At 31.5% G+C, this 23,250-nt stretch overlaps 1 protein-coding gene across 1 annotated transcript; it reads right to left on the reverse strand.

Moving 5' to 3' along the window:
* Positions 1 to 6,575: 6,575 nt before the first annotated feature.
* Positions 6,576 to 22,304, reverse strand: LOC135140271 (cyclin-L1-like). The gene is made up of 5 exons (XM_064070765.1): positions 22,018 to 22,304; positions 21,753 to 21,937; positions 14,925 to 15,045; positions 7,587 to 7,856; positions 6,576 to 7,540 (listed from the first exon to the last, which is right to left on the reverse strand). Exons 1-5 carry the CDS (start codon positions 22,237 to 22,239, stop codon positions 6,827 to 6,829), a joined length of 1,512 nt encoding a protein of 503 aa, XP_063926835.1. The 5' UTR covers positions 22,240 to 22,304; the 3' UTR covers positions 6,576 to 6,826.
* Between the last annotated feature and the right edge of the window lie 946 nt (positions 22,305 to 23,250).

Consider the following 23,250-nt stretch of genomic DNA (forward strand, 5'->3'; position numbering starts at 1 on the left):
AAGTCAAAAAAGTGATTAAAAAGGACAAAATATGCGCTAAAAAAAACGACAAAAAAAAGCGCAAGGAAAAGTAAATAAAAACTGATAAAAGGCGACAAAAAACTTAAAAAAAAACAAAAAATAAGCAAGCAACGAAAAAGGAGTCAAAAACGTGACAAAAAGTCCAAAATAAATGCCAGAAAAAAATAATAAAAACTTCAAAAGAAACCACAAAAAGTTAAAAAAAGGCCATTAAAATGTGACAAAAAAATTAGAAAAACGACAAAAAACGGCCCAAAGGCGACAAGGAAAAAAGTAAAAAACTGATAAAAGGCGACAAAAAAGTTAACAAATATCAAAAAATCAAAAAGGATGTCAAAAAAGCTCTAGAAAAAAAATTACAAAAAATACAAAAAGCACGGAAGCAAAAAACGTGATAAAAAGGAACAAAAAAATGCGACAAAAAACTTGAAAAAAAATGACAAAAACGGCAAAAAACCACAAAAAATAGGCGCAAGGAAAAAAAGTGAAAATTAATTGCTAAAAGGCGACAAAAAAGTTTTTAAAAAATCAAAAAATAAACAAGCAACAAAAAAATAAGTCAAAAAGGTGACAAAAGATCCAAAATAAATGCCACAAAAAAACTTGAAAAAAATAACAAAAACTACAAGGAAAAAAAATTAAAACTGATAAAAGACGACAAAGAAGTTTAAAAAATACCAAGAAATCAAAAAGGATGACAAAAAAATCTAGAAAAGAGACAGAAAAATGTAAAAAAAAGAAAAAAAAAGAAATGAAAACGGTGATAAACAAAATGCGACCAAAAAATGTTTGAAAAAAAACAAAAAACGGCAAAAAAAAACGACAAAAAAGCAGGCGACAAGACAAAAAGTAAAAAAAATAAAAAGAGGTGACAAAAAAGTTTTAAAAAATCGAAAAAAAACAAAGAAAATGACGAAAGCCGCCAGGAAAAAAGCAGAAAATTGGCAAAAAATGCAAAAAAAAAAGACAAAAAAAAAAAAAAGCAGTCAAAAATCTAACAAAAAAGACCCAAAAAAATCCGACAAAAAACTTAAAAATACGACAAAAATGGAGAAAACGACACAAAACTACACAATGCAAAAATTAAAAATCAAACGAAAAGCAATTAAAAAGTGGGTTACAGGAAAAAGCTACAAAAAAAGGTAAAAAAAAAATACAAAAAAAGGTTATTAAAAAAAAGAGAGCAAAAAACACGATAAATAAACACGAGTAACAAAAAACGAAAAATAAAGGGGGAACCAAAAAAGCGACAAAAAATCTACCAAAAAAGCAACAAAATAAAATTAGATTAGAATTAGAATTAAGAATTAGAATTAGAATTAGAATTAGAATTAGAATTAGAATTAGAATTAAAATAGGAAGAATAGAAAAAAACTAAAAAAGGGAGAATCGAAAAAAACAAAAAAGGCGACGAAAAAGTTTGAACAAACACCAAGAAATTCAACAAAAAAGAAAAAAAGGACGCCATAAAACCAAAAAACAACATAAAAAATGGGACATGCAAAAATGAGTAAAAAAGTGGACAAAAAAAATTAAAAAAAGTCAAAAAAAGCTACAAAAGGGGAGGATAAAAACGAAGAGTCAAACTAACGGCAAAAAGTTGAAAATTGACACAAAAAATAGACACAAAACGCAAAAGAAAACGATAAAAAACGCGAGAAGGAAAAAGGAGTCAAAAAAAGCAACAAAAAAAGCAAAAGAAAAAGGCCAAAAGAAGAAGCAACAAAAAAAGGAGCGACAAGAAAGAAGTGCCAAAACAAAATCACAGTACAAAAAATTGTTAAAACAAAAAGGGTGGAAAATTGGGGCTATTTTGCATATTTTTGAAAATTTCAAAGGACGATTCTGGGAAAACCATTGGAGTTATTGAAGAAATGAAAACGGATATGACTTCTGCGGCCCGAAATCTGTAAGAAAATGTATTAAGTAAAATTTCGAAAATTTTGTTGAAAATTGGTCGAAAATAGAGGTCATTTTGCATATTTTTGAATATTTCAAAGGACGATTCTGGGAAAACCATTGGAGTTATCGAAGAAATGAAAACGGATATGACTTCCGCGGCCCGAAATCTACAAGAAAATGTATTAAGTGAAATTTCGAAAATTTTGTTGAAAATTGGTGGAGAATTGGGATTATTTTGCATATTTCTGTATATTTCAAAGGACGATTTTGGGAAAACCATTGCAGTTATCGAAGAAATGAAAACGGATATGACTTCTGCGGCCCGAAATCTACAAGAAAATGTATTAAGTGAAATTTCGAAAATTTTGTTGAAAATTGGTGGAAAATTGACGTTATTTTGCATATTTTTGAATATTTCAAAGGACGATTCTGGGAAAACCATTGGCGTTATTGAAGAAATGAAAACGAATATGACTTCTGCGGCCCGAAATCTGTAAGAAAATGTATTAAGTAAAATTTCGAAAATTTTGTTGAAAATTGGTCGAAAATAGAGGTCATTTTGCATATTTTTGAATATTTCAAAGGACGATTCTGGGAAAACCATTGGAGTTATCGAAGAAATGAAAACGGATATGACTTCTGCGGTTCGAGATCTACAAGAAAATGTATTTAGTGAAATTTCTAAAATTTTGTTGAAAATTGGTGGAAAATTGGTGTTATTTTGCATATTTTTGAATATTTCAAAGGACGATTCTGGGAAAACCATTAGAGTTTTCGATTAAATGAAAACGGATATGACTTCTGCCGCCCGAAATATACAAGAAAATATGTTAAGTGAAATTTCGAAAATTTTGTTGATAATTGGTGGAAAATTGGGGTTATTTTGTATATTTTTGAATATTTCAAAGGACGATTCTGGGAAAACCATTGGAGTTATCGAAGAAATGAAAACGGATATGTCATCTCCAGCCGAAATCTACAAGAAAATCTATTTAGTGAAATTTAGAAAATTTTATTGAAAATTGGTCGATTATTGGGGGTAATTTGCATATTTTTGAATATTTCAAAGGACGATTCTGGGAAAACCATTAGAGTTATCGAAGAAATGAAAAGGGATATGACTTCTGCAGCCCGAAATCTACAAGGAAATGTATTAAGTAAAACTTCGAAAATTTTGTTGAAAATTGGTGGAAAATTGGGGTTATTTTGCATATTTTTGAATATTTCAAAGGACGATTGTGGGAAAGCCATTGGAGTTATCGAAGAAATGAAAACGGATATGACTTTTGCGGCCCTAAATCTCCAAGAAAATGTATTAAGTGAAATTTCGAAAATTTTGTTGAAAATTGGTGGAAAATTGGGGTCGTTTTGCATATTTTTGAATATTTCAAAGGACGATTCTGGGAAAACCATTGGAGTTATCGAAGAAACGAAAACGGATATGACATCTGCGGCCCGAAATCTACAAAAAAATGTATTAAGTGAAATTTCGAAAATTTTGTTGAAAATTGATGGAAAATTGGGATTATTTTGCATATTTTTGAATATTTCTAAGAACGATTCTGGGAAAACCATTGGAGTTATCGAAGAAATGAAAACGGATATGACTTCTGCGGTCCGAAATCTACAAGAAAACGTATTAAGTGAAATTTCGAAAATTTTGTTGAAAATTGGTGGAAAATTTGGGTTATTTTGCATATTTTTGAATATTTCAAAGCACGATTCTGGGAAAACCATTAGAGTTATCGAAGAAATGAAAACGGATATGACTTCTGCGGCCCGAAATCTACAAGAAAACGTATTAAGTGAAATTTCGAAAATTTTGTTGGAAATTTGTGGAAAATTGGGGTTATTTTGCATATTTTTGAATATTTCAAAGCACGATTCTGGGAAAACCATTAGAGTTATCGAAGAAATGAAAACGGATATGACTTCTGCGGCCCGAAATCTACAAGAAAACGTATTAAGTGAAATTTCGAAAATTTTGTTGGAAATTTGTGGAAAATTGGGGTTATTTTGCATATTTTTGAATATTTCAAAGGACGATTCTGGGAAAACCATTGGAGTTATCGAAGAAATGAAAACGGATATCTCTTCTGCGGCCCGAAATCTACAAGAAAATGTATTAAGTAAAATTTCGAAAATTTTGTTAAAAATTGGTGGAAAATTGGGTTTATTCTGCTTATTTTTGAATATTTGAAAAGACGATTTTGGGAAAACAAACAACAAAAAAAATAGTCAGAAAGGTGACAAAAAGTCCAAAATAAATGCTACAAAAAACTTGAAAAAAAATAACAAAAACTACAAAAAAACGACATAAAAATAGGTGACAAGGAAAACAGTAAAAAACTGATAAAAGACGACAAAAAAGTTAAAAAAATACCAAGCAAACAAAAAGGATGACAAAAAAACTCTAAGAAAAAAAGACAGAAAAATTAAATTAAAGATTGCAGAAAAACTACAAAAAACTTGAAAAAAGACAAAAAACGAAAACCAACGACATAAAATCGCAAGGAAAATGGAAAAGAAAATAAAAGACGACAAAAAAGTTAAAAAAAAAGTATCAAAAAATAAAAAAAAAGACAAAAAAAAGGAACCAAAAAATGGAACAAATAAGAAAAACTGCAAAAGAAACGACATAAAAATAGGCCACAAACAAGTTTAACAAAATACGAAAAATCAAAACCAATGAGAGAAAACGCTAGAAAAACCACTGGAAAATGAAAAAAATAGCAAAATATAAAACGACAAAAGTATAAGGAGTCAAAAAGCTGACGAAAAAAAGGCAAAAAAAAAGCGACAAAAAACTTGAAAAAACAACAAAAACGGCAAAAAAACGACATAAAAATAGGCGACAATGAAAAAAGTAAAAAACTAGTAGAAGGCGACAAAAGAGTTAAAAAAAACAAAAACGGAAAAAACGACATAAAACTAGACAATGAAAAAATTTTAAAAAAACTACAAAAAAAAGCAACAGAATAGGCAAAAAATAAATAGAAAAAAAAACTAAAAAACGGAGAGTCGAAAAAACAAAAAAGGCGACGAAAAAGTTTAAACAAACACCACGAAATTCAACAAAAAAGAAAAATAAGACGCCATAAAACCAGTACAAAGAAGAACACAAAAAATGGGACAAGCAAAAATGAGTGAAAAAGTCGACAAAAAAAATTAAAAAAAAGTCAAAAAAGCTACAAAAGGGGAGGATAAAAAACGAGGAGTCAAATTAACGTCAATAAAACATAACGACAAAAATGAATAACCAAGAAAAGCGACACAAAAGATGGGCAAAAAAACAAGCAATGTGATAAAAAAAATCAGGAAAAAAAGGACCAACAAAAAAAAAGATGACAAACAAGTGACAAAGAAAAGGTGACAAAAAACTAAAAATAAAGCTAACCAAAAAAAACGAGAAAAATGGAACTCAAAAGAACGAAACAAAAGGCAGCAATAAAAGTTGGAGAAAATGTCAAAAACCAAAAAAAAAGTGACAAAAAACCACAAAAAATCAAACAGAAAAAACTACAAAAAACGACTAAAAAAAGGGAGTAAAAAACGACAAAAAAGGGGAAGCAGAAAAGACAACAAAAAAGCGACAAGAAACGTCAGAAAAACAAGCGTTGGTGGGGTCGTTTTGGATGTTTGGAGGGGTATTTATGGGCGTGTCAATCGTTTTCATTAGTCTATCTTAGTTGGGCGTGTCTTGCTTGAGCTAAGCACGCTAGTTAGGCTCGCGATTTTAGTATTTTTTAGACTTAGGCACGCACTGTGAGCAGTGGTTTAAGCACGAGTGTAAGAAGAAAACTCAGGTTAAGACGACAAAAAGTTAAGAAAATAATGCCAAAAAAAGAAGAAAAGGGGTAAAAAACGAAGAGGGACAAAGGGGAAAAGGTGACCAAAAAAAGACAAAAAGAATAATAATAATTTATTTATGTATTTACGGAAAGTGTCAACTACATAAACAAAATAGTAAATCCATATAAACAAAATATAAATTCAATAAAAACAAAATAACTTAAGTACACAACAAATGATTTCCTCATCAGACGTCTAAACTCATTTTTAGAGACACAATAGAAATCTGTAGTTCATTTTTTAATGGCGTGGACAAAATTATGCAACATATTATACACATACACGTAGATACGTAGGTACTAAGGGTAACATTGATTACTATATTTTCGATTCGAATAAAATGTGTGATCCAGAATTACATGTTAAAATAAATAAAACAAAAAATGTTAGGTTAGAATTTTTCATTTTTCAAATTGACTTTATAATGTCAATGTTGACATTTATTTTGTTTTGCAAAACATACACTGATTCAAAATTATTTAACATAAATAAAGTTGTCGGGTTAACTGTGAAACGTGTATTTTGGATTGAGTGAATATTTCCACGCCCGTAAAAAATAAACCAAGTAACTAGATTGTTGCACCAGACAAACCATTATAGACCCTCGGCGTGCAAAAAGGCATCCTGTAGATACTTACGACGCTGAAGAACAACTTCTGAGCAGGTTATTTACCAAGATTATCTTCGCCATTTTGCCGCTTACATCCTTGAACACACTCCGCCATTTTATCTCATATAAACCTTGACCTGAAACCTGGTATGCCAGTCTGATTGTAGCTGGATCCAATAAAACACCAACACTTATCAAAAAATATAATCTATCGAATTTGATTTTTTTTAAAGAAAATTTGTACACTTATAGAAAATAATTCGGTAGACTAAACAACTATAAATTGCTTCAACTAAAATCGAAACGTCGACATTGCAGAATTTACAGATTAAAATTGTATTTTCAAATTAACACTAATGTAATTATAACCATTAGAATTTGACTTGTTTAAAAACATAAAATCACTGTATTCTTAAATTAAAATCTGCAATTGTACACTTTTCATCTCCGCCGGTCTTTCGACCTCTCCCTTATGTCTTTTTCGTGCTTGGACTTCTTATATTTATCCCGATCTTCCCTACTCGAGTACTTATCCTCCTTCTCTTTATACTTGTCGTCCCTATCGTACTTCTTCTCACTTTTGTCATGCCGCTCCTTCTTCTCCTCGTACCTCTCTTTCTCCACGTACCTCTCCCTCTCCCGCTCCTCCTTCCCGCTATACCTCTCCTTCTCGTACCTGTCGTTCTTCTCGTACTTCTCGTACCTATCTATGTACCGCTCGTTTTTACTATCCCTATCGTTACTCGGCGACGTCGAGCGCCGCTTCTCCCGCCCCTTCCTCGACGTTTTATGCGGCGAGTTACTCCTCGACCTCGAGTAGCTCCTCCTTTTGTGGTTCTTTTTGTGGTTCCTGCTCGCCGACCGACTCCTCGACCTGTGCTTTTTCGACCTCTTGTGGTTGTGTTTACTAACCGGACTATGGCTCGCCGAGCGCGACCTCGACCTCTTCTCCGAGACGGGGGGCGCTATGTGGCTCCCCGAGCGACTGATGAACCCGCCCCACGCGTTGTGCGCCCCCGCGGTCTTCTGGGCGTTGGGACTGGACGAGTCGTTATTTGGCGTGTTGTTCCCCGAATTCCCCCTGGCTTTGACCCTGGCGTCGTGGTACTGCTTGCACAGTTCCTCGACTTTCTTCTCGAGGTGCTCGATGTTTGGCTGAAACGGGAGGTTAGTACTTTGAGGCTGGAATCGTGGGCGTTACCTTTGGTCTGTTGTACAATTTCAATATCCTAATCGCTATATCCCTGATTTCCGTTTCGGTGGCACCAAAAATCGAGTACCAGGACGGGTTTTTCGGTAAGGGCAATTGCAGCTTGCGAGCGGTTAAATAAATACACGCGCACGCCACTGTCTCCGGCTGGTACCGAACGAACGCGTCGGTCCGCAACGAGTCGTTCATGTAATTCCAGGAGTATTGCATTAGTTTTTGGTTTTTCTCGTAGCCGAGGACCTGCAGGTACATGACGATTATCTGGAAAAGAGGGGGATGTAGAAGAGGTGGCTGGGGGACGCAGTCGGGAGATATCCTACCGACTGCGCCTTTAATGAAGACGTGAACAATTTTATATTAAAAAATACACTGGAAAATGCAATTTTTTTTTTTGGAATCGTGTCAAATCCAAAATATAACAGTAGTATAACGAAAATTACTCTGGTGTCTCTATAATTTGGTAAAAACTCCATTTAAAATTCGTTTTTCGCGCCAAATCAATACCACATAGGTCTGAGTTATAGCCCGTTTACCGAACAGATGGAGTGCCTAACATTCAGGTGAACTTTTAAAACCCTGATGTTATAATTATAACAAATCCAGTTTTTTTAGAGGTATCTACGAAAAAAGGGGTAGGTATAAAAAAAAACTGCGAAAAAACGAGACCAAAAACGACGAAAGGGGGAAAAGACAAAAAAACACAAAAAACTTGCAAACATACCAGAAGAAAACAGCTACAAAAGAGGTAACCTATAAATCAAATAAATCGAGGCAGATTCATAAACCACAAGTTTAAGATTTAAATAGTACTACTAAGCAACCTTTTTAGGTAACGTCATCAAATAGTTGATGGGGATAATCAAACAAATTTTAGTTGTCGTTTTACCATTTACACGATATTCCTAAAATACAAGTTTTGATTTGCAATTTTTCACTCTTGCAATTTTTCGAAATTACAGTTTGTCATTTTTCGATTTTTTAATTTTTCGTTTCTCCAAATTTTCAAGTTCTTGATTTTTGGTTCATTTTCCCAATTTTATATCACAATTTTTCGTTTTTTCATTTCCTTTAATTTTATAATTTGGAATTTTTTTATTTTTCAACTTCCTATTTTTTTTCTTCAATTTTTCAAATTCCGATTTTCTGATTTTTCAATTTTTAGAAATTGATTTTTCGCTCTTTCAAGTTATACATTTTTCAGTTTTTTAAATTTTTAATTTTTTAATTTTTGGGTTTTTCAAATTTTCAGCTTTTTAATTTTTCGCTTTTTTAATTTGACAATTTTTCGGCTCCTATATTTTTCGTTGATCCGATTTTTCAAGTACTTTATTTTTGTTTTACATTTTTCCGATTTTTTAATTTTCATTTTCCTGATTTTATATCACAATTTTTCGTTTTTCCATTTCCCTTATTTTTCAATGTTTCTTTAGATTTTATAATTTTGAACTTTTTACTGTATCAATTTCCCCAAGGGTTTGGGGACCTTTGAATTTTTCAAATTTCCTTTTCTTCAACTTTCCGATTTGAAATTTTTCACTGTTGCAATTTTGCGATATTACAATTTTTCTTTTTTCGATTTTTCAATCTTTCAAGTTCTTGGTTTTTATTTTCCCGATTTTATATCACAATTGGTCGTTTTTTCATTTCCTTTATTTTTCAACGTTTCTTAGATTTTGTAATGTGGAATTTTTTAATTTTTCAACTTCCCATTTGTTATTTTTTGAATTTTACAATTTCCAATTTTCCGATTTTTGAATTTTTAGAAATTTGTTTTTCCCTCTTTCAAGTTTTAGATTTTTTAGTTGCTCCATTTTTAATTTTTTAATTTTCGGGTTTTCCAAATTTTCGGTTTATTAATTTTTCGATTTTTTAATTTGACAATTTTGTTATTTTTAAATTTTTCTGCTCCTATATTTTTCGTTGGTGCAATTTTTCAAGATCTTTATTTTTGTTTTACATTTTTCCGATTTTTTAATCTTCATTTTCCTTATTTTATATCACAATTTTTCGTTTTTTCATTTTCTTTTCTTTTCAATGTTTCTGTAGATTTTACAGTTTGGAATTTTTTAGTTTTTCAATGTCCCATTTATTATTTCTTGAATTCAATATCCAATTTTCCGATTTTTGAATTTTTAGAAATCTGTTTATCCCTCTTTCAAGTTTTAGATTTTTCAGTTGCTCGATTTTTAATTTTTGAATTTTTGGGTTTTCCAAATTTTCGGTTTTTTAATTTTTCGACATTTCAATTTATAGATTTTTTAATTTGTCAATTTTGCTATTTTTCAATTTTTCTGCTCCTGTATTTTCCGGTGGTCCGATTTTTCAAGATCTATATTTTTGTTTTACATTTTCCGATTTTTTCATTTCCATTTTCCTGATTTTATATTACAATTTTTCGTTTTTCCATTTCCCTTATTTTTCAATGTTTCTTCAGATTTTATAATTTTGAACTTTTTACTTTATCGATTTCCCCAAGGTTTTTGGAACCTTCGAATTTTTTAAAATTTTCAAATTTCCGTTTCTTCAATTTTTCGATTTGAAATTTTTCACTGTTGCAATTTTTCGATAATACAATTTTTCATTTTTCGATTTTTCAATCTTTCAAGTTCTTGATTTTTATTTTCCATTTTCCCGATTTTAATTTTTGATTTTACCGATTTAATATCACAATTTTTCGTTTTTTCCTTTCCTTTATTTTTCAATGTTTATTTAGATTTTATAATTTGGAATTTTTTAATTTTTCAATTTCCCATTTATTATTTCTTGAATTTTTCAATAACAATTTTCCGATTTTTGATTTTTTAAAAATTGGTTTTTGCTCTTTCAAGTTTTAGATTTTTCAGTTGCTCGATTTTTAAATTTTTAATTTTTTAATTTTTGAGTTTTCCAAATTTTCGGTTTTTTAATTTTTCTATTTTTCAATTTGTACATTTTTTAATTTGACAATTTTACTATTTTTAAACTTTTCAGCTCATATTTTTCAATTTTACAATTTGCGATTTTCTAATTTTATAATTTACTGCGTGTTACCGAAATTTCAATTTCAATTCTTAAATTTTTGCAGTTTTCAATTTTTAATTTTTTAATATTTGGGCTCTTGGAATATTTGAATTTTTCAAAATTTAAAATTTTCATTTCAATTTTTCGATTTGCAATTTTTCTATATTACAATTTTTCATTTTCCAGATTTTATATCACAATTTTCCGTTTTTCCATTTCCTTTACTTTTCAATGTTTATTTAGATTTTATAATTTGGAATTTTTTAATTTTTCAATTTCCCATTTATTATTTCTTGAATTTTTCAATATCCAATTTTCCAATTTTTGAATTTTTAAAATTGGTTTTTGCTCTTTCAAGTCTTAGATTTTTCAGTTGCTCGATTTTTAAATTTTTAATTGTTAAATTTTCGGGTTTTCCAAATTTTCGGTTTTTTAATTTTTCGATTTTTCAATTTATACATTTTTTAACTTGACAATTTTTTATTTTTAAATTTTTCAGCTCCTATAATTTTCGTTGGTCCTATTTTTCAAGTTCTTTATTTCTATTTTACATTTTTCCGATTTTTTAATTTTTATGTTCCTGATTTAATATCACAATGTTTCGTTTTTCTATTTCCTTTATTTTTCAATGTTTCTTCAGATTTTATAATTTGCAACTTTTTACTTTATCAATTTCCCCAAGGTTTTTGGAACCTTTGAATTTTTCAAATTTCCGTTTCTTCAATTTTTCGATATTACAATTTTCCATTTTTCGAGTTTTCAGTTTCGCAATTTTTTATTTTTCGATTTTTCATTTTCCCGATTTTATATCACAATCTTTCGTTTTTTCATTTCCTTTAATTTTCAATGTTTATTTAGATTTTATAATTTGGAATTTTTTAATTTTTCAACTTCCATTTATAATTTCTTGAATTTTTCAATATCCAATTTTCGGATTTTTAATTTTTTTAATTTTCGGGTTTTCCAAATTTTCGATTTTTTAATTTTTCGATTTTTCAATTTATACATTTTTTAACTTGACAATTTTTTATTTTTAAATTTTTCAGCTCCTATAATTTTCGTTGATTCGATTTTTCAACTTCTTCATTTTTGTCTTACATTTTTCCGATTTTTTAATTTTCATCTTCTTGATTTTATATCACAATTTTTCGTTTTTCCAGTTCCCTTACTTTTCAATGTTTCTTTAGATTTTATAAATTTGAACTTTTTACTTTATCGATTTCCCCAAGGTTTTTGGAACCTTTGAATTTTTCAAATTTCCGTTTCTTCAATTTTTCGATATTACAATTTTCCATTTTTCGAGTTTTCAGTTTCGCAATTTTTTATTTTTCGATTTTTCATTTTCCCGATTTTTTATCACAATTTTTCGTTTTTTCATTTCCTTTAATTTTCAATGTTTATTTAGATTTTATAATTTGGAATTTTTTAATTTTTCAACTTCCATTTATAATTTCTTGAATTTTTCAATATCCAATTTTCGGATTTTTAATTTTTTTAATTTTCGGGTTTTCCAAATTTTCGATTTTTTAATTTTTCGATTTTTCAATTTATACATTTTTTAACTTGACAATTTTTTATTTTCAAATTTTTCAGCTCCTATAATTTTCGTTGGTCCTATTTTTCAAGTTCTTTATTTTTGTTTTGCATTTTTCCGATTTTTTAGTTTTCATTTTCCTGATTTTATATCACAATTTTTCGTCTTTCCATTTCCTTTATTTTTTAATGTTTCTTTAGATTTTATAATTTTGAACTTTTTACTTATCAATTTCCCCAGGGTTTTTGGAACCTTTGAATTTTTCAAATTTTCAAATTTCCGTTTCTTCAATTTTTCAATATTGCAATTTTTCATTTTACGATGTTTCAGTTTCGCAATTTTTTATTTTTCCATTTTTCAATCTTTCAAGTTCTTGATTTTTATTTTTCATTTTCCCGATTTTTTAATTTTTGGTTTTTTTGATTTCCTTTATTTTCCAATGTTTATTTAGATTTTATAATTTGGATTTTTTTAATTTTTCAACTTCAGATTTATTATTTCTTGAATTTTTCAAAATCCAATGTAGATTTTTCAGTTGCTATTACTATTTTGTTTTTTAAATCTCTAAATTGACGTATGTAAAACACTGTAGTGTTGTTAACATGAATAAAGAATTGAATTGAATTGAATTGAATTGAATAATTTTTCCGATTTTTGAATTTTCCGTTTCTTCAATTTTTCTAATTCTTGATTTTTATTTTATATTTTTCCGAATTTTTAATTTTCATTTTCCTGATTTTATATTACAATTTTTCATTTTTCCATTTGCTGTATTTTTTAATGTTTTATAGATTTTGTAATTTGGAACTTTTTAATTCTTCAATTTTTCAATTTCCAATTTTCCGATTTTTGAATTTATAGCAATTTATTTTTCGTTCATTCAAGTTTTAGATTTTTAAGTTGCTCGATTTTTAAATTTTTAATTTTTGGGTTTTCCAACTTTTCGGTTTTTTAATTTATGGATTTGTCAGTTTGTAAATTTTTTAATCTGACAATTCTGCAATTTTTAAATTTTTCAGCTCCTTATTTTTCAATTTTACAATTTTTGGATTTTCTAATTTTACAATTTTTCCAGTTTGCAATTTTTAAATTTTTAAGATTTTGGTTTTTGGAAAATCTGAATTTTTTTAATTTTCAAATTTTCTTTTCTTCAGTTTTTCGTTATTACAATTTTTCATTTTTCGATTTTTCAATTTCGCAATCTTTAATTTTTCGAATTTATAATTTGTTTATTCAGTTCTTCAAAATTATCCAATTTACGGATTTTTCATTTCGATTATTTCGATTTTACAATATTTCGTGTTCTTGATTTTGGAGTTTTTCGGTTTTGAATTTTCTAAATTTTTAATATTTCGATTTTTTAATTTTTCTTTCTTCAATTTTTCAAACTCTTAATTTCCAATTTTTAGAATTTTCAAAGTTTTATTTTATACTTTTTTCAATTATACAATTTGCAATTTTTCCATTTTTTTTTTTTATTTGAAAAATCGAAAAGCTGACAAATCGAAAAAGTGGAAAATTACAGATCGGAGAATGTAAAATATGAAGAAACCCAAAAACTGTAAAATCAAAAAAAATTCAAATAATCAAAATTGTAAAGTCGAAAAACTGTAACATAGAAAGGTCAAAAAATTGAAAAAATACAAAAGCGGTCCAAAAAACGACCAAAAAAAAACAAAAATAGGTATAAAAACGAAAAAGGGGAAGTAAAAAAGCCAGAAAACAAAGGACGACAAAAAATAGAGACAAAAAAAAAGAAGCCAACAAAATCTACAAAAAAGAGCCACCAAAAGTTGACAAAAAAATAAAAACCAACCAAAAAATGGTGACAAAAAAACTGGAAAATAACTGACAAAAAAAAGATCATAAAAAATCGACGAAAAAAAAAAGCAACAAATTGCCAGAAAAAAAAAACACAAAAAAGATGGTGACAAAACACCACGAAAGTGTTGATAAAAAAAATCGAGTAAAAAAAAAGGGAGAACAAAAATGCGATAAAAAACTGCGACAAAAAGGGGAACCAAAAGAAAATAAAAAAGGCCAAAAAGCTACAAAAATATTAAAAAACGGAGATAAAAAAGAACGACAAAAAACAACAAACGAGCAAAAAATAGACAAAAAATGACAAAAATGGAGACAGAAAATTGACAAAAAAAGCACAAAAATACGATTACAACAAAAAGACTAAAAAAGTGGCAAAAATTGTTTTGAATCATACTATATAATATTGCTATTTCAAAAAGAAAAAAATATCAGACGCATTTATAAACAGGCAAAAATATTTTCAAACATTTCGCCGAAGTTTCTTTAGACGTAAAACGCACGTGATCACTCCATCTTCTCGGTGAACGGACTGTAGTCCCCAACAATATCCGTAAATCTGTAGTACAGTATTGCTAATAGAATGAGTGAAGACTGAGCAAGAGATGGGTAAGTTAATTAATTATTGATCCAAAATAGTGTAAATAATTGATACCAATTATAAATTTTCATAAAACAGTATTTTGATTTTTTGTTCTTCTGGCAGCTTTCCGGATGCTTTGGTTCCTTCTAGCTTATATAATAAAATTGAAAAGGCTATCAACAGTATCCAGAGTAGCAATAACGTCATTAAAGCAAACCCAAAGGACGAATGTGATTAATAACTTAGGGAAAACCATCTCAGTTGTAATATTACGCAGTACAATTTATTCTCCAAAATTTCATCATCTTAAACTACTTTGAAAAACTTCATAAAATTTGTGTATACCAATCAATAAAAACAATAATTAAATTATTATTATTATTGTTGTTACCTTATGCGGATGCTTGATGTGGACGCAGAAGCCGAGCTCCTTCAAGACCCTCCTCTCAGCTTTGATAACGAGATTTTTCAATTGGATATAGTTAACGTCCAGTATCACAGGCTGTATAGGTCTGCACATATTCAAGAAAAGAAAAAAACACAAGTTGAAACACCGTCAATTACAGTTCTCCGACGTAAGCTATACGAGTGGAGAAGTGCAATTCGGAGCAGAAAATAAACAAATGAAACGAAAAGTAAGCCATCAACTTAAAAAAAAAATGTGATCTATTCAAGAGCAAAAATGGTGATCAAGTTTAATTTGTTTATTGAACTCCAAATTACATTCGGACAACATCAATACGAAGCATTATTAAACTAGATCCACCATTTTCTGTCGCCGCCATTACCTGTGTCTCGCTCGTTCCACAAACAAACACAATTTTATTTATTTACTTATGGTCCATGCGCACCAAATCGAGACGATTGGTGACCTACAATAAACATAACCTCACAAATTAGTACTATAGTCGTTCTACTTCAATCGATCATTTTTTTCTTCTCTCTTCTCGCTCTTCGTTACCCTCGTCGTCGCAATGCATGCCTCGGTGCTTGTTGGATTCGCCGACCGAACAAACCCGAACCGAAAGCGCCGGCGTCCAATAAGAACCGGACACATGCATTGCCTCCATAGACCGTCACACAATCATGGACGGCCGTGTCTGTGTCTGTCTGTGCATTTCTAGCAGATTCATGTCTGTGTGGTATTAAGGATCCCACTCAGCGCCATGAAGATTATGGGGGACAGAGGCCCTATTGGAGCCATTTGTAGCCTCTGTAAATTAACAACAACATATTGAGTATCTCCTTTGTTCCCATATCAGCAGTAGCAACCGAGTAAACTTTTTTTTTTTTTTTTCAAAAAACGATCGCTTCTGGTCGCGCGGCCAGAATCGATCGCCACAAAACAAAAAATTATCGAACAATCATCGAAGTGGTTTGGTAAAAAAATAAACACTTTCAAAATTGATATTTACCTTGAGGAATCTCTACAGTCTACGAGCTTTTTTATCGGAGTAGATCGGTTTTGTTTCGAGTTAGTTAATGCTTTTTTAGTTTTGCTCGTTCCGAAGGCTTCCGATGGACGGAAACGCTGCGAAACTCCGTTAGGAAACGCTCGATGCTTAGAAAATCGATCTGACCGGCAGAAGAATGGTCTGTGTGCAGGTTGGATCGAGTCATTTCAACGTAAATTTGTTCGTGACGTCATTTATTTTAAGTTCTGTCATACGCAATTTTTTGTGTGAGATGACGTCATCGATTTTGTGCAGCGAATGAACAAATCGTTTGAAAAACCTCTAAATTTTAGATCAAGTTTTTACTACTCGAACTAACACTAATCAGAGTATGTAGAAATATTCAGACTGTCATAAACTATATTTGCTTATCCCCTCCAAAAAATTGATGACGTCAGCTCAAAATTTTGCCGAATAAATTCTACCTAAAATGTCCAAAATATGATGAGTCTCTACTTGTGATTTATGATTCCATTCCTATTTTTGGATTTGCTTATACAGGTTTCACAGCAAGAAACTTAAAAAATGTTCCTCCGGTAAATTTTGTGGATTTTGTAATTAAACTCTGCCCCTCGATCTGACAACAAATGAAAAATTTATCCCAATTAAGGTAGGGGTGGGTGGGTGGGGCTTATTTATTTGCTTCTTTTTTTAATATATTTAGTTTTTTCCGCGACACGTACTTAACATATGTTTCACACGGTAATTTTTTGTAGAGAAATAAGGATTTTGCAATTAAGCGCCGCCTCCGGCTCACAACGACTAAAAAAATTATCACAATTGAGATGGGGGCGCGTGGGCGGGGCTTATATTTAGCCCTTAATTATGATTATTTTTTTTATTCGTGGGAAGCTTAGCAAAATCCTAATTTATATACAAGAAATTACCATGTGGCACGTTTCAAGTATCTTGTTGTTGAAAGAAATTATATATTAAAAGAAGCCGACGACTAAAGCCCGCCCACCCACCCATATCTCGGTTGTGATGAATTTTTCATTCGTTATCACTTCCAGGGGCGGAGCTTAATTGCAAAATCCATATCTGTCTACAAAAATTTACCATTTTAAACATGTTTTGAAGTTTCTGGCTGTGAAAAATTTACTACGTATATTAAGGAAATAAAAAGGCTACATATAAGCACCGCCCACCCGACCTCATCTCAATTATGATGTTTTTTTTTAAATCGTCGTGAATTGGAGGCGGAGCTTAATTGCAAAATTCTTATTTTTTTTTCCAAGAAATTGCCATGTAAAACATATTTTAAGAATCGTGTTGGTGGAAGACAACTGTATATACATATTTAGAAAAAGAAGTGAAAGATTAAGCCCCGCCCACATCTCGGTTGTGATGAATTTTTCATTCGTTATCACTTCCAGGGGCGGAGCTTAATTGCAAAATCCATATTTGTCTACAAAAATTTACCATTTCAAACACGATTTAAGTTTCTGGCTGCGAAAAAATTACTACGTATATATTAAGGAAAAAAAAAGCACCGCCCACATCTCAATTGTGATCTTTTCTTTAAATCGTCGTGAATCAGAGGCGGAGCTTAATTGCAAAATTCTTATTTTTTCCAAGAAATTACCATGTGAAATATATTTTAAATATCGTGTTGGTGGAAGAAAACTGTATATACACATTTAGAATGAGAAGTAAATGATTAAGCCCCGCCCACCCGCCCATATCTCAATTGTGATGAATTTTTTTATTCGTTATCACATCAAGGGGCGGAGCTTAACTGCAAAATTATTAATTTTTCTAAGAAATTACCATATGAAATATATTTTAAGTATCGTGTTGGTGGAAGACAACTGTATATACATATTTAGAAAAAGAAGTGAAAGATTAGGCCTCGCCCACATCTCGGTTGTGATCAATTTTTCATTCGTTATCACATCAAGAGGTGGAGCTTAATTGCAAAATCCATATTTGTCTACAAAAATTTACCATTTTAAACATGTTTCTAAGTTTCTGACTGAAAAAATGATTACGTATATATTAAGGGAAAAAAAAGGCTACATATAAGCACCGCCCATCCGCCCTCATCTCAATTGTGTAGTTTCTTTTTTAATGGTCGTGAATCGGAGGCGGAGCTTAATTGCAAAATTCTTATTTTTTCCAAAAAATTACCACATGAAACATATTTTAAGCATCGTGTTCGTGGAAGAAAACTATATACAGATATTTAGAAAAAGACGTGAATGATTAAGCCCCGCCCACCCGCCCATTGCACAGTTGTGATGAATTTTTCATTTGTTGTCACATCCAGGGGCGGGGCTTAATTGCAAAATCCATATTCGTCCACAAAAATTTACCATTTTAAACATGTTTCTAAGTTTCTAACTGTGAAAAAATGATTACGTATATATTAAGGGAAAAAAAAGGCTACATATAAGCACCGCCCACCCACCCTCATCTCAATTGTTTAGTTTCTTTTTTAATGGTCGTGAATCGGAGGCGGAGCTTAATTGCAAAATTCTTATTTTTTCCAAGAAATTACCACATGAAACATATTTTAAGCATCGTGTAGGTGGAAGAAAACTATATACAGATATTTAGAAAAAGAAGTGATTGATTAAGCCCCGCCCACCCGCCCATTACTCAGTTGTGATGAATTTTTCATTCGTTATTACATCCAGGGGCGGAGCTTAATTGTAAAATCCATATTTATCTATAAAAATTTACCACTTTAAACATATTTTTAAGTTTCTGACTGTGAAAAAATGATTACGTATATATTTAGGAAAAAAAAGGCTACATATAAACACCGCCCATCCGCCCTCATCTCAAATGTCTAGTTTCTTTTTTAATGGTCGTGAATCGGAGGCGGAGCTTAATTGCAAAATTCTTATTTTTTCCAAGAAATTACCACATGAAACATATTTTAAGCATCGTGTAGGTGGAAGAAAACTATATACAGATATTTAGAAAAAGAAGTGAATGATTAAGCCCCGCCCATATCTCAGTTGTGATGAATTTTTCATTCGTTGTCACATCAAGGGGCGGAGCTTAATTGCAAAATCCGTATTTGTCTACAAGAATGTACCATTTTAAACATGCTTTTAAGTTTCTGGCTGTAAAAAATTATTACGTATATATTAAGGGAAAAAAAAGGCTACATATAAGCACCGCCCATCCGCCCTCATCTCAATTGTGTAGTTTCTTTTTTAATGGTCGTGAATCGAAGGCGGAGCTTAATTGCAAAATTCTTATTTTTTCCAAGTAATTACCATATGAAACATATTTTAAGCATCGTGTTCGTGGAAGAAAAAAAGAAGTGAATGATTAAGCCACGCCCACCCGCCCATATCTCAGTTGTGATGAATTTTTCATTCGTTATCACATCCAGGGGCGGAGCTTAATTGCAAAATCCATATTTGTCTACAAAAATTTACCATTTTAAACATGTTTCGAAATTTCTGACTGTGAAAAAATGATTACGTATATATTAAGGAAAAAAAAAGGCTACATGTAAGCACCGCCCATCCGCCCTCATCTCAATTGTGTAGTTTCTTTTTTAATGGTCGTGAATCGGAGGCGGAGCTTAAATGCAAAATTCTTATTTTTTCCAAGAAATTACCATGTGAATAATATTTTAAGCATCGCGTTTGTGGAACAAAACTATATATAGATATTTAGAAAAAGAAGTGAATGATTAAGCCCCGCCCACCCGCCCATTACTCAGTTGTGATGAATTTTTCATTCGTTATCACATCCAGGGGCGGAGCTTAATTGCAAAATCCATATTTGTCTCTAAAAATTTACCATTTTAAACATGTTTTTAAGTTTCTGGTTGTGAAAAAATGACTCCGTATATTAAAGGGAAAAAGGCTAAATATAAGCACCGCCCACCCAACCTCATCTCAATTGTGTAGTTTCTTTTTTAATGGTCATGAATCGGAGGCGGAGCTTAATTGCAAAATTCTTATTTTTTCCAAGAAATTACCATATGAAACATATTTTAAGCATCGCGCTCGTGGAAGAAAACTATATACAGATATTTAGAAAAAAAAGTGAATGATTAAGCCCCGCCCACCCGCCCATTACTCAGTTGTGATGAATTTTTCATTTGTTGTCACATCCAGGGGCGGGGCTTAATTGCAAAATCCATATTTGTCTACAAAAATTTACCATTTTAAACATGTTTCGAAGTTTCTGACTGTGAAAAAATGATTACGTATATATTAAGGAAAAAAAAAAGGCTACATATAAGCATCGCCCACCCGCCTTCATCTCAATTGTGTAGTTTCTTTTTCAATGGTCGTGAATCGGAGGCGGACCTTAATTGCAAAATTCTTATTTTTTCCAAGAAATTACCACATGAAACATATTTTAAGCATCGTGTTCGTGGAAGAAAACTATATACAGATATTTAGAAAAAGAAGTAAATGATTAAGCCCCGCCCACCCGCCCATATCGCATTTGTAATGAACTTTTCAATTATTATAACATTGAGGGGCGGAGCTTAATTGCAAAATCAAAAAATTGATAAATGCGTGAATTTATTTGATTGATTTATTGATGTTTTAAAGCATCTTAAGCATTGTAAATTTGTTATCAAAATGTATTTGCCCATCCCCCCTAAAAAATTGATAACGTCACCTCAAAATATTGCTAAATAAATCCGATCTTAAATGTGCAAAATAGGATGAGTCTATACTTGTGATTTTTCACTAAATTAATATTTTTTAGATTTGCTTATACGGGGTATCTCAAAAAAATTAATGAAATACTGTTATTCCTTGAAAATCTGGATATGTTTCATTGTACTCACAACTTTCGACAAAATTTATTTTCTAGTTTTAATTATTAATGAAATGAGACATCAAAGACCGCGAGCTCAGTGACTCACCCTGTACATTCATCTCCTACAAAAAAAAAAAACGATGATATCATCACAACTTTGATAAGGAAATCTCAGTTGGATTTTTTTTAATTCTTATCTCTTCATGTCATTTTTTAATGGAAAAGTGGAACAAATTTTCGTGTCACTGAAAGTGGTATTTTTTCATAACTCGTTTATTTTATTAAATTAACTGTGGAAGAAAAAGCGTTACGTTGGTTAGTTTTTTTACAACAAAAATGAGAGTACTATTTAAACAATTTTAGCCGAGTTTTTCAGTATTTGAATACAATGTAAATTCAATGATTTGTAATTTTAGTTTAACAAACACAGCCAACTACAAGCACGGAAGTTTTTAACAATGCACAGCCAACTGCAAACAAACTTTTTTACTACACCACCACCACCAAACCAACGAAAAGCGCACGAACGGTAACAATTGAAACAAAATTTGGTCTTCACACAAAAACTGGTGACGTTTTGTCCAAATTTAACTATAGTCATCCATTTTTGTTTAAAATTTTCTACATACTGTTGACAGTTGAACTGTCACTTTAGCTCAAAACCACAACTCACTAGATTTACAATAATGACTCTGATTAGTGTGTTTGATTTGTTAAAAATCCAACCTGCACACTCTGCCTCATCCCCTAGTCTACCAATTCCGACAATCCATCTAACCCATGAAAATTGCGCCATGATGGGCATTGAGACACCACCAGTTCCGTCCTTTCGGCACGTGGGACTGTATCAAGGCACACCACGGCCCAATTTCCGCGCTGCTCTTGGTCCCCTAAAAAAGTCGACTCTAGTGAACCCCGCCGCCTCGCCACGACTCCAAATAAACCCCGCATTTAAACACAGAAAACTGCTTCGTATTGACGTGTCATTAGTGTATCCAAAACAAAAACGTGAAACTTACTTGTTGGAATTCACTTGTCGGATATGGGTGAAGACGTTGATAACGTCTCGAACCCTCCGGGGCGCTTCTTCGATCTTAGAAGCTAAACAAACGCACGCCATCGCCGTATGATCGACCGGATGACGCACTAAACTCTTCGAATAATAAAAACGTTGCAAAAGGACCTGTCCTGTAGCCATCGCTACCTGCAAACATCGGCCAACACACATTAAAAAAGCCGCTCGAGGGGCAACCCGGGGGCTGCAGGCGGGAACGCGGGGCTCACCTGAGGCAGTTTCAACAAAATCCCGGCCGTCTGGATCAGTTCACAACCGTAAATACGCAAATCGGTTTCTGTTTCGATGTCGAGACCGTCGTTCTGGCTCGGCGTCGGCGAGAGCTTCTCTTCGGGGAGGAGTTTGTTCTTGAGGGTGAGAATTACTTTCCCGTAGGGCTTCACGGGGTTCTTGGGGTTACTTGGGGCAGATTCTGCTTTTGCAGAACCCATGTTTCACCACCGCACAGTCAACGTTAACAAACGTACGACAAAATGGCGCTGTGACTTTTGCTGGCGACGCGCATGCGCGGACATTGACGTCAAGCACATGTCAAGTTTTGCTCCGCAAGGTTGTTGCAAGGTTTTTTTTTTATTATTTGTTTGGGGTTCGAGGAGGTTTGGAGGCAGATGGTTACACTTCCCACTGCTAATTATGGCCGTTCACAAATTTTTTTTATTAATATCAAGGGTTTTACATCAGCATGAAGCCCAGTTTACGTCGAAAGCGCCTGGTAAAGCTCGCTTTACACTCGAAGTGCGCGCGCTCTCAGGTTCCGTTAGATGGCGCTGTCGATGTTTAATCGTCAAAACACCCTTGAACTAAATTTAAATTTTATGAATTATCAAACATTCGTTACGTTCAACTAGACTATCTAATGCCAGAATAAATTGACTTTTATTGTGGTGGTTCCTGTATGTTCGACCTCTACGGACATGCATCACTAATTAAATCATACATTTGTGCCAAAAATACCGCGTGACTATTAATGATTGAAGCAAATTTTTCTATTGGCAACAATGTTATCATGTCTGTTCACAATTGTCATTTTGACATAAAGGCGCGTATCCAATAGCAACTACTGACTTAGAAAAGGTGACACAAAAAACATAAAAAAAGAGAAAACAACAAAAACTATGACATAAGAGACAACAAAAAAAGCGATAAACAAGAGGAACAAAAACTGTAACAAAAAGATGGCATAAAAAACGAAAAAGGGGATGGTATGATTAAAAAAACGGTAATGACCAGACAAAAGGAAAATATTATAAAAAAGGCAACTAAAAAAGAAAAGGCAATAAAAAAAACGTCAAAAAACAAAAAAAAAGGAGGACAATAAAAAAAAGCGACAAAACAGCGACAAGAAATACGACAAAATGAAAGACAACAAAAAAAAATGCAAAAAAAAGTAGACAAAAAATGATAAAAAGAAAAGAAAAAAATTACAAAAAAAGGGAGATCAA

This window comes from Zophobas morio, unplaced genomic scaffold (assembly GCF_036711695.1).
Source record: "Zophobas morio isolate AGI-343-1 ecotype UQ-CSIRO unplaced genomic scaffold, CSIRO_AGI_Zmor_V1 ptg000038l, whole genome shotgun sequence".
Lineage (NCBI taxonomy): Eukaryota > Metazoa > Arthropoda > Insecta > Coleoptera > Tenebrionidae > Zophobas > Zophobas morio.

Excerpts from the sequence above, each read along its gene's own strand:
- LOC135140271 (XM_064070765.1), bottom strand. The coding sequence starts at position 22,239 with ATGGGTTCTGCAAAAGCAGAATCTGCCCCAAGTAACCCCAAGAACCCC. Across the intron at positions 21,938-22,017 it reads TTTTGTTGAAACTGCCTCAG|GTAGCGATGGCTACAGGACA; the intron begins GTGAGCCCCGCG and ends CGATGTTTGCAG. Across the intron at positions 7,541-7,586 it reads AATTGTACAACAGACCAAAG|CCAAACATCGAGCACCTCGA; the intron begins GTAACGCCCACG and ends CTCCCGTTTCAG.